Source organism: Epinephelus lanceolatus, chromosome 12, assembly GCF_041903045.1.
Source record: "Epinephelus lanceolatus isolate andai-2023 chromosome 12, ASM4190304v1, whole genome shotgun sequence".
NCBI lineage: Eukaryota > Metazoa > Chordata > Actinopteri > Perciformes > Serranidae > Epinephelus > Epinephelus lanceolatus.
In genome coordinates this window covers 18,057,429-18,072,433 of record NC_135745.1, presented here as the reverse complement: position 1 = coordinate 18,072,433, position 15,005 = coordinate 18,057,429, and the positions used below count along the sequence as shown (strand labels likewise).

Genomic DNA, 15,005 nt, shown 5'->3' with positions numbered 1-15,005 from the left:
TCTCTGAGTAAAAATGAACAAATGAACCAAATTTAATGGCAATCCATTTGATAATTGTTGAGGTATTTTAATCTGGAGTAAAGTGGTGGTCTGACCAACATTACCATCCAAAAACTACTATATTTGCATAAATTCTAGGAAGCTGTTATCAACAGAGGCGGCACTGCACTTATCTAACTTTAACACCAACCTGTCAATCATCTTTTTTTCTGTCAGGGGCCTCTTTAAACACTAAACATGAACAGGTGCCAACTTTCACACAATTCCCTCAAAATAGCTTCACATGTATGTAAATATGAAGGAGGGGCTGAAGAAACACGTTCACTGACCTATAAAAACACCATCAAAACTCCAAACGTCACTTCTACCCAGTAACACAGGTAAACAAGTCACAGGCATGATGCTCCTCTGTATCTAAATGAATTAAGAGTCCTTTTTCTGTTCTCTACAGGTCGTGGAAAAAAGATGAACGCCATCCAGGTGATTTCCCTCACTCTGCTGTCCGTTCTGGCGGCCAACGCTCAGGTCATCATGCCAGGAAGATGCCCCAAGCCTGCTGTTCAGGAGAACTTTGACGCAGCCAGGGTGAATACCAGATTTTAATATACTCTGTCAAAGCAGCATTTCTTTTCCACTTCCTTTCATTTAAATTACACAAGTTAACAAATTAGGCCTTCCGGGGCGACCATTTGTAACATAAAACAAAAACTGCGACATAATGCCCCGAGATTCTGCAGCTCTTCATCAACAACAGATTAATTTATGTTCCTCGTGTTTTCCGCAGTATCTTGGTAAGTGGTACGATATCCAGAGACTGCCTCACACCTTCCAGAAGGGCGAGTGCTGCACTGCCAACTACAGCCTTAAGAGCCCCGGAGTTGTGGGTGTCCTCAACAAGGAGCTGCTGTGAGTACTACTTTGACTACCAAAGCTTACAAACTGTTTGAAAGGGACCATTCTGCCCAACTAATATTTTTACATTTTGCTGTTAGTACTTTTATTGAGTGAAATCTTGAATGTAGGATTTTTACTTGTAACAGTTATATTATTAGTATTTCTTTCACCACAAATTATATTTTTTCTCTTTCTTTCAGTGCTGATGGGACCATTAACTCCATCAGTGGCTCTGCCATGGCTAAAGACCCATCTGAGCCTGCCAAGCTGTCGGTCTCCTTCTTTGCACGTAAGGACCCTGAATTAATTACAAACCTGTGGAGATCACTATTCAACACTTTACGCTGTGGAGGCTGACTCGTCTGTAGACTGTACGAATGAAGAACTTTTGGAAACTTGTTCAGCTGATTGTCCTCTCCCTTTACACCCACAGTCTCCCCCCCTGCTCCTTACTGGGTGCTGTCCACCGACTACGACAATTACTCTCTGGTCTACAGCTGCACCGACCTTGGTGTGGTGCACGTGGAATTTGCCTGGATCATGAGCAGACAGCCCACCCTGCCTGAGGAGACTATGGAGGAGCTGCACAGCACCCTGTCCTCCATCGGAGTCAGAGTGGACAAGCTGGTCACCGCCAACCAGGACGCAGATTACTGCAGTGCCATGAACTAGTAAACAGACTGAGAGGGACCTGATGAATCTACAGGCCTACAGACTGATGTGTGGTGCTTGTGACTGTACTTACAATAAACTTATTTAAACTGCATCTGTGGGCCTCTGTAGTTATTTGATGTAATACAGTATTGAAAATCAATTAACTGATGATTGTTTCACCTTACCGAAATGACTCTTTGGTTAAGAGGGAAACATCATAAGAATTCCAATATGTTATTTTCATGGCTGGAGAGTTCAATCAATATTTGTGAACATGAGCTACTCTCTCTCAAAGCCAGAAACCAGAGAAGTAAGTCTCTAACTTGTGATGTCATAGGGTATAAAGTCTGAAGTGGCTCTATAGAAGATGAATAGGAAACTGATTTTGTGGACCCCAGGATGTTTGCTTTCTTTTTTATACCCAAAATGAGCTTTATTTTATCGTGATGCTCTCGGCTCTGAAATAGAAAACGTACCCATAAAGACTGAATCACAGTGTTTACTTACAATAACTTTGGATTAGAAAGTGTGTCACGTAACCTCAAACGGCGCTGAACAAACACTGCCTCAATCCGCCATCTGCTGTATTTAGAATATCTTCACAGCTTCACCCTGCCATCAGACAGCCTTTTTCCAATGGGGAACTGAAGCCATTATATCAAAACCACCAAACTCCATTGACAAAAACTGTAATTTAATTTTGCAGAACACAGAGTCGCCGGTACTGCATTGTCAGTTGGTTAGTGTGTAAAGCCAGTGAAAATATTTAAATATAGTGTACACATATACTGACATTGACTTTTTTAGGTGGGTAAAACACATTTTGCTGTGGCTCTATCCACAGCAGTACATTGTTTTGCTTCTGTGTCAGGTGTATCAGAGGTGATAGCGAAGCAACTCAGTGTATGAAATAAGCACAGCAGAAACGTCAGACAGGTCGCACCAAAGTGTTTAACTTGATATCTTTAAACATTACAGTTATAACTGAAAATGACATCAGAGACAAGTTTGCTGTTTTCACATATATCCACAATCGAAATGAACTGACAGTTGTCTACCTAGAAGTGCTTGTTGTTGTTATAGCGACATCATGGTGACTTGAAGACATCACAAATTTGAATTTTAGCACTTTAGTTTTTGGATTTGGGAGAGAGCGGTTCATGTTTACTAACATTTTTGAACTGTCTTAGACCACAAGAATAAAAATAAATCTCAAATTTCTTCATTCATTGTAAAAAAATAGTCATAAATGGATGTTTTACTGTCTATTTACAGTTGTAAACAAATTGTAAGTGGTATGTTTTTGTGTATGAATAGTAACAATTGTTCTTTATTGGCTGTTCAGTGAATAGAGGAAGGATCTAGTTAAAAAATGGCATGGATTAGCACCTCACTCATGTCAACGTGCTGCAGTGTCATTGTTTAGTCGTATAGCACAGTGCTGTTTACCAAAACACACCTTTTTTTTTTTTTTAACTTTGACTGACGATTCACTTCCTATAAACACATATTACATCACAGTGTGAACTTTGTGGGTCCACCTTGGCTCTGCATATACAGTTTTAAAAGTGATGTAATGATTATGTGTGTACTTAAACTCAATGTTAGTGCCTTTCAAAAGGAATCCTCCAGAAAACTACAAACTCATTGTAGCGAAGATGAAGGCACGGACATTTGATGATGTAGGCACTGATGTTTCCAGTCCCCTCCCTGTCAGCTCTTCTAAATTTGTGCTAAATTTGTGCCAAATTCACACAAATTATATGCTGATTTTGTGCTAAATTTATGCTCTTGTGTCTATTTTGCAAGTCTTGGTGGTGCTTTTTGTGGTTGGCTTTGACCATGTGGCTGTCTTGTTGGGGTCAGGACAGTTAAATCATTTCACAGCCAGAAACTTCAGATTACCAGAACCATGCGGAAACATGGACAGTTATAAGGGACAATGAAAGAAGATGCAAAAAAAAAAGGACTAAAAGGAGCTGATGGGATCACATTTCATTGGAGATGTATCTTGTGTAATTCCACGTGACAAATAAATATAACACTATGCCACTCTTCAAATCTGAGATGATTAAAATGAAGCCCAACAAAGCTCAGAGGCAGGAAGTATGTGAGACTGAAACCAATAAAGCAATGCTGGTTTAAAATTAGACTATATTATAGATGGTTAGATCGGCTATTTTCCACAGTAGGTGCACACACATTTCTGGTAAGATCATGAGGAGGTTACTTCTTTAAAGCTCGTATGGCTGTGGGAAGAAGGCTCATGCTAAAACTAAAACAGGCCTTTCTGCACATGGATAGTCTCCACCTGCATCCTGTAGGAAGGAGGGTAAAGCACTGATGGAGTGGATGATCTGGGTGCTGTGTGATCGGGAGTGCTTGAGGGAAGAGGTGACACAAATGGAAAGGTTGAGGGTGGGAATACTGATGAGTTGCTGGCTAAATGAGTTATAATCTTATTTAGAGAGAGTTTATTAGAATTTCTTTTTATTGGTGACTGTAAGAATATTTAAATAAACATATGTATGGGTATTTAACATTTGCCATTTCAGTTTGTATGATTTCCGCCTGATTTGTAGTATATTTCTCTGTCGTTCAGAATAAGACCTGAAAGTCCAAAGACAAAATACACCACCACATGCTTTTTTTTTCTACAGGTTTATTGCATTGACTCTGCATCATGTACCGACAGGGCGAGGCACACCACACACTGTGTCATGTCATGACTCCAGGTCGCCTTGTCTCACAGTCCTGTAGAGGCTGAAACAGGAGTGTCTCTGTTTACTGGTCCATGGGGATGCAATAAGTCTCATCCTGGTTGGTGGGGATCATCTTGTCCACATTGACTCCAATGGAGGACAGGATGCCGTGCAGCTGATCTAAGGTCTCCTCAGACAGGGTGGGCTCTCTGCTCAGGATCCAGGACAGCTCCATGCGGAAGAGGCCGAAGTCTGTGCAGCCGTAGACCAGAGAGTGACCCTCGTAATCACTGGACAGCACCCAGTAGGGACCAGGGGGAGTTCCTGCAGGAGAGATGAGAGTCAAAGCTGGTATATTCAGTGCACAAATAACTACCTCCAATGACTGACTGAACTTGAATATAACTGTAATGAATCAGACGTCTTCACCAGAGAAGGAGACCTCCAGTTTGGCAGGCACAGCGGGGTCCCTGACCTTGGCCTGGCCGACGATGGAGTTAATGCTTCCATCATCACTAAAAAAGAGAGAAAAGTATTAACACAGTCATGCATTTCCTTTCACTTCTAGGTCTTTGTCTTAATTTTTGAAGTTCCAATGTATTGTATATCTATCCCTTTCACTAAATGCTTCCCATTCATACACTGGAAACAGTATTAAAGATCAGTTTGTCATCATGTCGATGATGTGGCCTTAAAAAGGCAAATGCAATAGACAGTCGTGTGCAGATACACTCCCACCACAGGGCTGTCTATTGTGGAGTTACACACTAATTTAGAGGTTAAAAAGTCTTTTCTTTCACTCCGAAAATGATCATTTCAAGGACTGTGATAAGAACAATTAGAGCTGCAAAAAACATGAATTTAAGCAGCATTTTTATGACAAGAATATGCATATATTCAAATCCTGAAATCTAAAATCCTGAAACTGAGGCAGCTTGTACTCACAGCAGCTCCCTGTTGAGGACCCCGAGGACTCCAGGACCCTTCAGGCTGTAGGTGGCAGTGCCGCACTCGCCTTTCTGGAAGGCTGTCGGCAGCTTCATGATCTCATACCACTTACCAACGTACTGCAGAGGAAACACAGGATTTCACACACTAAAAACACTGAACATGTAATTGTTGCAAAACAGGCAAGACATTAATTAATAGCAAAAGAAACATAAGTTCAGTATTCACCCTGGTAGGATCAAAGTTGGCCTGAACTGCAGGTGTGGGACATTTGCCGAACTTCAGCACCTGAGCGCTGGCTGCGAAAATACACAGCAGAGTCAAGGAAATCACCTGTATGGCCTTCATCTTTTCACCACGACCTGCGGAGAGCAAAACACACAGCACCATTATTTAAACAATCAGGTTTACGCTAGGAGGTTGCTCTTGAAAGACGATCTTTGACTGCTAACTACAGAAGGTAGGGGCAGGAGATGTGAGAAGAGTCAGGGCTGCAGTCTGCTCACCTGTATGTAATCAGCGTCACTACCTGTGTGCATGACTCTCAGTTTGAGGGTCTTTTATAGATCTTGAGTGCCATTACTGATGTCATTCTTCAGCCCCTCCTCTTGTGTTCACATGTTAAGGTGTTGAGGAGGTGTGAGTGTGAGAGCTGGCACCTGTTCAAATGAAGACACTGTGCAAACAGGCCTCACACCTTGTTATCTCTGTGGCAGTAAATAGATCCCATTCATTCATTCTCTGTCCATTCATCTCCATGCCATGACACAAACTAATTTTTGGTAACTTTTTCAAGAGGAGACTCGGTCAAAAACCAACAAGATAAATGTGAGAATTACAAACAAGATGAATATTAAACACAAACGAGATCTAAGATATCTTTTATCTGAGTGCTGCAGTAGACAGTAAGGCAGAATCAAAGCAGCTGATACTCTGAACTAAAGAAATACATTTTTCATGTTGTGGACTTAAGAGGACACATTTCCCCTTCTTAGGTTTGTTTGAGTTTAAAATTAGCATCTGCTTATTTGCATAGCTTAAATATTTTACAGTGTCTTCCCCAAAATCGTGATCAAGAGAAAGTGTGTGTGCCATTCCTGTACATACTGACGTTAGAGAAAGAGAAATAGTTGCATTATCACCTGAAGTTTTGATCTTCTTTGATTATCAAAGAAATAGCTCAACATGTTGGAAATGTGCTTATTCGCTAACTTCATGCTGTGATGTCAGAAAAATGGGGAACATGAGTTCACAACAAGAATATTCACAACAAGTCAGAAAAACAACTCAGAAAGTTGTTTTAGTAGGTTTAAGGGAAGGAATTGGTGCACCAACAATACAGCCTACTTTAAACTGTTATCATCATGTTTTTAAATGCACTGAGCAATAAAATACAACACTTCCTCTCTGTAGTGTCTGTGTTGTTTCCACATTACAACTTACAGCCCATGAACAAACTGAAATTGGAAGAATATGGAGATAGATTTGTCTCAGTGTTGTTTGTGTGAACATATCGACGTATCCATGTGTTAGTGTGTAATCTGTAGATATAAAATAACTTCCACAAATATAAAAAGCATCTGTAAAATCAAAAAAGGACTTTGCATATATAAAACAGATCAAACAAATTCCACAAATTAAACATTTGTGAATATCTTTTTAACATTTACATCTTTCAAACAGATAGGCTATTGGTGAATCCAGTTTTTATTTGTGAATTTCAATTCTATGCCTGAAGAATTTAGTCTTTTTTTTTTTTTTAATTTGCAGATCTGTTACATATTTGCAAAATATTTTTGTAAGCTTAGAAATCTGTTTTTGTATTTGTGGAAATATTTACAGATTACACATTTACACGCAGATGGTCGATCTCCTCATGCAAATACTACAGAGATGAATCTGTCTCCATATCTGTATTTGGGACCATCTCAGGAGCATGTGTGTGTTAGTTATAAGAAGACTGAAACCACTCATGTCTGTCTGGTAGAAAGGAGACTACAGCTAAGCCAGCTAGCTTAGATTTAGTTTAGCATAAAGACTGGAAGCAGCGAGAAACAGCCTGGCTTTTAAACTCCAGAAAGTGACTGCTACCAGATAATTTTAAACCACAAAATGTTGTTTCCCCCCCCACAGATACAGAATTGTTTTATTGCCACTCTAGCAGGTTTCTTTCAGTTTTCAGTCTTTATGCTAAGCTAAGCTAAGCTAAGCTACGCTAAGATAACTGCCTGTTGGCTGTAGCTTCATTTTTACCAAATAAACTTGGGAGTGGTAAATGATCTTCTCATCTAAGGGTCCATTTGGAAATACTAACTGAGGGGCTGTCCATTCCAACGCAGGTATTTATAAAACCGTGACTCTTTGCTCACGGTTTGGCCTTTCATCTACACGTAACCGCAGTTTTGGGCCCCTGTAACCGGAGTTATTTGTAACCGGAGTCCAGGGTGAACTTTTTGGAAGAGTTCAGTGTCAGCAGTCATGTGTGGACAGGATAACCGCATGTATTTTGTCTCGTCTCCATTGTATGACGTCACAGTGTGTGACGTAAGCAGAAAACAGCTGTGTTATTACCCGATCCAGTGTGTGCGAGAGACGATTTGAGGATCGACCTAAACAAAGTATTGCTGCTATTTAGCAGCATATCAGCACTTTGTGGCTGTATCATACAACTAACACTACTCAACCACATCCAGCAACAGAGGCGCAAGAGTGTGCAATTACGGAGACTGCTCCTGCTGCATAATAGTACGCTTGTTGTTGTTTTTCCGGTAATGACGTTTTACTGCCTTCTGATTGGCTACAATGGCCACAGTTAGGAGTTATATCGCCACCTACTGCTTTGGCATGTGTATTACATTGCTTGATAGTGGAATTTGCGGTGTCATGTGGACGGAGGTATTTTTATTACACCTCGTATGGACGCAGATTTTTTAAAAACTGAAGGCCAAAAAAGTTTGGTTTTAAAAATACCCGTGCTCGTGGGGACTAGGCCTGAGTGCCATAGTACAACAGGCCCCCAGGAAGTGCGCCCGGCTGCAATCACACCATCACTCGATTCCCTGTGGCCCAGAAATACTTTTTCCCATTGACTTACATGTCTAAAGAGACACTTGTAAATCAGTGGATACATTTTTTTGAGCATCACAACCCCCGCGAAATAACTCATTTGACTATCAGGATTTGATCCATTGGGTCTTATTTTATTTTGAAAGTCTAGAAGAGCCGCATGATTGAATAATTGTATCTCCATTCAAGTAAACAACATGGCCACAGTCAGCCACTATAAGTCTCTAATGCACTTGCTCTGTGGGCTGCACATTGCAGAAGTAGGGCTTATCACTTGTCTGGCTCCTCTGTGTAACTTTATACACAGCAGCTGAACCATTTTGGCTTCATGCAACTCAGGGATGAAGGGGGCCCACATTTAATGCTATATCCAGTTCTCTTAGCACATTCATGGAGCACGCTCTGGCAAATTCGTAAATTTCAGATTGCTGTTGGAAAGTACCATTCCCTTATTTAGAACACCGCACTCTCTGAGCAGCAGAGCACACTCAGGACACCAAGTGGAGTGAATGTGTGATTAGTTCAATCATTTGCAGTTTCTTCAAACAACAGTGTTCTCATTTTAGTGTAAAGTGTCAGATTGGATTTACAAATGCACCCTCAGCAAGAAAGTTAGTGACTGTATTCCCACTTGCTTTAATAAGAGTATTTTCCTTTGGGAAGTTGAAGGACATGATTGCACTGAAAAGATAAAAGCATCAACTATAGTGCTAGCTGCTATTTTCTATGAACCAGAGTCACTGAAAGAAGGTTTTCTGGTTCTCATTAACAACAACAAACAACATACAAATTTCACTCCACTGTTACCAGTATCAGCCCTTCGATCTCCAAACATAAGTGCCGTCTCGGGTGAACATTTACTGCAGCTTCCTGCTTTGACCGACCTCAAGTTCTCTTAGTGTTTATCAAAGCACACGCAGGTGTAAAGGAAGACTAATTGGGCACAGGTGCATCTGGTTTTCTTGATGCTCCCACAGCAGCTCTCTCTGTGCCTCTGGATTCACTTTTAATCCCTGCCCTGCTTTTTACAAGAGAGCCATGAGGGCCTTGGAAAGCACTTGGCACTGGAAATGGGTTGAAGCAGAGGATGTCTGTGGTGGTTTATCAACAGGGTAGACGGAGAAAACAAAATCAGACAAAGAGCTGCAGGACACAAAATGCTCATTAGAGACATTCAACATTTAGATATCATTATAATCAACATTAGAGGCATTGAGAAGATGGTCAGACTGGCTGTATATTGTGATAAACAACTGCTTCAGTTGAATTTTAATTTGTTTGTCATTACTTTCAATGCATTATCAACATCCTCAGTTTTGTAATGTTTTGTCCGGCAGTGTATTAAAGAATAAATCTGTCGTCTCATGATAATTTGAGTCTGTTTACCTCCTGTTGGGAGAAGTTTTTCAAAGCTCAGTCCAAAACATTCAGAGGCAGATTTGTCCTTTGATTTAAGATGAAAAATCATTGTGGGCATTTACAAAAAAATAAAATAAAAAAATAATTCAAGCAGTTGGATATCCACTTGTAAAGGCAGAGCTCCAAATCTTTGCTACAGTATGTCCTACATACTCATAGTTTTTGCAGTTGGTATTACCAAAATGTAAAGTATGGTAAGTGAGGTGACCATGGTAACCATACTAACAGGAAGTGATGAGACATGTACAACATCACAGTCTATGATCAGACATTGATCAAAACTCCGATTTGGAAAGTCACTGCCAGTTAAACTTCACAAACAGAAAGCAAAATGTACGCCTTCAGAATAAAAACGTCTTGTTTTCCAGCATCTCTCTGGAGCTGTTTCAGCACCATCCGCAATTTAGCCAATTCAATTTTGTTTTCAGCATTATCATTATTATTTTAGGAAAGTTACAATTAATTTGCATATTATACATAACAAAAACATATTCTTTCCTTTAATACAAATTGCTGCAAGTACAATCCACAGTGGTACATGAAATTGACAAAAAACTTACCATCCTTTTATTCTGGTATCATTTTGTTTTCAGTAATTTCAAGTTAACTTTATTTGTATTAAATTTATACAGTGAAACCAACCAGGGGCATTTTAAGCCCAATATAAGATAGACGAAATAAACCAATGGTCATTCAAACTCCTGTGTCTTTCGGTACCAATTTAAAGGTTGAATAAGGTTGAATAAATGTAATTATAATTTTTCATTTTGTACATATTGATAAGTAATGCTGTTTACATAGAAATATGAACACCACACACTACAGTTAAAGCACAGAGTTTGGCTCATGCTATGCTCAGGGCATACAGTATGTGACAGGAGGGACAACTGTTGACCGAAAATATCATGAAAATTTGAATGATAGAATAAAGCTCAATCATCGAGGGTGAGGGAGCTTATATAGTCTTCAATCTAAATCAGATATATTATTCTTGGCCTGCAATTGAACTGTATTGTTTTGAATGAATGGAAAGTCAAAAAAGGTCATTCAGTGGCCATATTGATCCTCTAGGAAACATGTTGTTCCGTTATGCAGTTTCTATTCACAACAAAATGGATTTTCACCTGAGAAATGACCTCTGACCCTCAAATGTGACACGTTCTCAGGCATGTTTGTCCAAAACTATGAAAATAAAGGCAATGGCATTCTTATCTTTGTTGAAGGATAACCACATACCAAACAGTCAGCTCAGTCAATGTGGCAATAACACCAACCAGTTAATGGACAATGAAGACCTTACTGTTTGTGTCATAAAGGCATAAAGGTTAGATAAATGTAACGTATTCTATGGAGCAGGACATGCTTGAATCAGCATTATATGCTTTTAGAATTAAATAAACTTGTTGACTGTAATCAGTACTTAAATTTAATTATACTTTTATGCATATTGTGGTGAGCAGACATGAGTTTTTCCCCCCCAAACCTTCTGTTCATCTTTTAGGTTTAAGGCAGAAAGCAGTTTCCTTTGATTGTTTCAACTGATCTTTTTCTCTGATAGTAAAATGTCTGCAGTGAACAATGAACTTTTTTCACAGGAGAATTTTGACACATCTTAGCACGAAAAAAACAGGTGTAAATAATAAAATTAATTTAGCTGCTTTGATATGAAGTTCCTGGTATTGTGCATGCCAGCTCATTGTCACTGTCACTGGGACACGTGAACACAACAGAGCCATCGTTCATGTTATCACCAGCACCTGTGGTTTTCCAGTCAGCTGTGTCATTTTAAAGTCTTTTGTCAGAAGATTTCAGAAACAGATTTCTCCAACCTTTTTTGCATGTCATCTCTCTAACTCCTAGATTTTCTGTCATCTCACTCTCTCTGCTGACTCTCTATTAAAAGCCTAAAATGATAGATGATATATATTTAATTTGATTTTCCTGCATGAAGAGTCACTAAAAACACAGGCGTTTTCTAGCTGTCTGGATTACAGCATCCTAAAGGACAACAACCATTTGTTTACTGTTTTAAATTGGGTGGACACAACAACAGCAACACCCATACTAACTATAATCAATCCAGTGTGATAAAAAATACCCTGTAACAAATGTAACCTTTGGGAAGCTTTAACATGAAGGTACTGTCAGTTGTTATTGATTGTGTTGTGACTTGTGATGGTGTTGTTTGTGGTTTTGTTGTACTGGTCTGTGCTGTACTGAAAGTATTTCTGATATTACAAACACCCTCCCAACCTGGTCTCACAGAAATATGTGAAAAGACCATGACCTCTGAATACTGCATTATGTGGTCGTGGCATGTGATGTGTTTAAATTACGTGCTTGCACCACTTAATAATGCCAACAGAGAGTCAGCCAGGATCCATAGGATCACAAATTTCCTGGAACAACGATGTAATGCAGTGGCTGGTGGTTGAAATGTTACGAAACCATAGTGTAAAGAGCAATAAAGACTGCATAAGAAGGAGGTCAAACAACCAAAGGACTTTCACCCGGGAGGCCACTGTACATGTTCTGTGTTACACTAAAAGTCAACATTGACTTCTTTTAAATTTACATCCTTATCTTTTAAAGTTATGTAATGTTACGTGATGTTACATCCTGCACATACGAAACATATTTATTTTAACGTAAACCACAATCTTTTTAAGAGGTTGCGGTCATTTCATGAATTTTTGTGAGATCATGTTGCCCTCAATACTTTTCATGATTCTCGAAAACTCTAACCCTACATCTGACTCTGTTAAAGACAGACTGTTTGAATGATTCAATTATATCCAAAAAAACCACATCATTGTATGATTTTGTCATATTTTACTTCTTTTCTTACTTACTTGATTTCAGCCCTATTATAATTTATTCGTAAGTTGTGTAATAGTTAATTCAATTACTTATTTCCAATGAGAAAACAATTCTTTTCACTTGTTGAACCAGTCTGACAGCATTTTCAAAAAAAAAAAAAAAAAAATACAGTAATACTATTAATTTAATTTAGGTGAAAAGGCACAGATGGTGTTGTGACCTTTGTTGTCCCTCAGTAGCAGCAGGAAATATTCTCAAGCTGTGTGTGTATGTTATGTCATACGTTAGGGTGTTTTCCCTTCCACATGTTTAACTTTCAGTGTGTGTGTTTGTGTGTACATATGTACCAGGGGCCCCAACATGACCCCACATGTGGCATGTGAGTGTTTTTTACTACTGCTGTCATGTGACTTGGTCAGTCATATATATGTTAATGTTCCTTGGAAACACTGATGTAAGTGTACACTTAAACGTACACTTCTGTTAGTTTTTAAATACATCCAATCCCACTTGCAATTTGGCTTTTCTCTGGAAAAACAATGGTGTAACTAACAATGTTAAAAAATGATAAAAAATGACATCCCAGTACCAGAAAGAAATAACCAGCAGAGTTGAAACAAATAGATCTGTAGGCCTACACCAAGCAGTTCCCATTAGAAGGATTTTAACACTATGTGACACTTTGAGCAACAGGCTCCTCGTTAGACCTCTGAAATACTCATAATGCATAAAGCATGACCTCATTCTCATTGTTCTTGTTTTGTCACGTCCTGTTTACAACCATTTTTCTGCGTTTACAACTAGTTTTCCGCATTTTTTCGATGATGGAGGCGCTTCAAGAAGCATTCGGTGTTGTCGGCAGTCGTGATAGTGGACATTCTTCTAATGATCGCATCGCCCTACGTGGGAGACCAATCAAAGAGATCGAGAAGAAAGCACTTTTTAGAGCCACGAGACTTCTGGTTGTGTTAGGTGTTAGGTACTATTAGGACGGGATTAGTTTTACATAGGGATGTAAAACTAATCCCGTCCTAATAGTACTTAAGACGAATTTAGGACATCATTAATGAAGTAGAAGTAATTAACTTTTTAGCTAGCTAGCTAGTTAATGCTTTCTACTTATCAATTGCTTCATCACTTAATTTAGTAACTCCCCCCATTGCTCATTTAAAAAGGCCACCATAAAAAAGGTGTTCTTGGTTTATCATCATGTCCTGCGATTGTTTTCCCCATAAGCCTCACTTTCTGCAGTACTTTCTGTCACTGGACACAATCATGGAAAAAAATAAGGCTACAGTTGGCGGGCTAGCGCGCTAATGCTAGCATGCAGGTAACGCTAGTGCGCTACAGCTAGCTCAGTATCTCTGACAGCCAGATTTTTATTTTTTTTTTTTTTATTTATCCTTTATTTAACCAGGTAAAACTCATTGAGATTTAAAAACCTCTTTCACAAGAGCGACCTGGCTAAGAAAGCAGTGCACAAACAACACCACATAGAATTATACAAACAGCATAAAAATATACAAATTACAGATTACATAAGGCAAACACAAGAGCCTTTAAAAGGTCCCTCTGTCTATTTATCTATTATCATAACTTGTTATAGGGTAAAAAATTAAGAGATGAAGAACACAATGTATAAAAATATAGGAAAATGGTGTGTTACTGAAAGAGACATGACAGAGTATTAAATCACAAAAAAGGGTCCAATGTTGTCGCTAACAACCTTAAGAAGAGCTCCATAGGTAAGCCAACATGAGCAACAGCAGACTCCCACAGCTCTACACCTATATCAGTGATATAATTAGTGACAGCTGTGTTTGACAAGTCTGAATGCCTCCTATCAGGAAGGTCTGTAATAATTGGCTGTGTTCATGCACATACACACAAAGTCTTTTATAAAAATCTTTCTAATGAGCATCATATCCTCACATTGCTGCCAGTGTGGTACCAGGCTTTTATTCTTGTAGGAATAAAATCAGGTGTGGAGCTGTGCACCATGGAAACGTGGAGGTGGGTGTCCAGAGGAAGAGGTATGTGTGGGGGCTTTCCCACAGAAGTGATCTTTTTCGCTGCAGACATTTTGACATGCCGTCGTAGGAAAAGCACAGGTGTATTTACTTTCATTAATGATGGCTGCAATCCACTTTAAGGAGGCTCTGGTATTGTGGGTGCTGACTCACTGGGCCACCTAATGGAACTGAGCGATTGTTAATGTAATCAGTTTCACCTGTGCTTTCCCTATCATGACAAGTCAAAATGTCTGCTGTGAAAAAGGTCCATGGGCGACCTGAGTGGTGATGCAGTCACGGCTGAAAGGTGGAGAAAAGACTTGGTAAAAGTAGAATTATCGCCTCGTGTCTGCCTCCGTGCACCAGTCAAGTTACACTTACAGCCCACATCCATGTCTGTGAAAACATGGTTGCTTCACACCAATTCTTCCCCCAGGCAGCACAGAGATCTATATAATCAGCACAGTTTCAAACAAGCCTCACTGATGAC

The 15,005-nt window shown here is 39.4% G+C and overlaps 2 protein-coding genes across 3 annotated transcripts; one reads left to right on the top strand and one right to left on the bottom strand.

Annotated features, from left to right (window-relative positions):
- The first annotated feature begins 367 nt into the window (after nt 1–367).
- Nucleotides 368–1,660, top strand: LOC117272395 (apolipoprotein D-like). Its single transcript, XM_033651305.2, has 4 exons — nt 368–585; nt 785–906; nt 1,095–1,183; nt 1,328–1,660. The coding sequence occupies exons 1-4, from the start codon at nt 466–468 to the stop codon at nt 1,564–1,566; spliced, it is 570 nt and encodes a 189-aa protein (XP_033507196.2). The 5' UTR covers nt 368–465; the 3' UTR covers nt 1,567–1,660.
- Nucleotides 1,661–4,190: 2,530 nt separating this feature from the next.
- LOC117272311 (apolipoprotein D-like) lies at nt 4,191–9,169 on the bottom strand. 2 transcript variants are annotated; one of them, XM_033651162.2, is made up of 5 exons: nt 9,072–9,169; nt 5,427–5,560; nt 5,196–5,317; nt 4,680–4,765; nt 4,191–4,574 (listed from the first exon to the last, which is right to left on the bottom strand). In XM_033651162.2, exons 1-5 carry the CDS (start codon nt 9,097–9,099, stop codon nt 4,333–4,335), a joined length of 612 nt encoding a protein of 203 aa, XP_033507053.1. In that variant the 5' UTR covers nt 9,100–9,169; the 3' UTR covers nt 4,191–4,332. The 2 variants fall into 2 exon arrangements, with proteins under 2 accessions (XP_033507053.1, XP_033507054.1); XM_033651163.2 differs by lacking the exon at nt 9,072–9,169 and adding an exon at nt 5,705–5,793.
- Nucleotides 9,170–15,005: the final 5,836 nt, after the last annotated feature.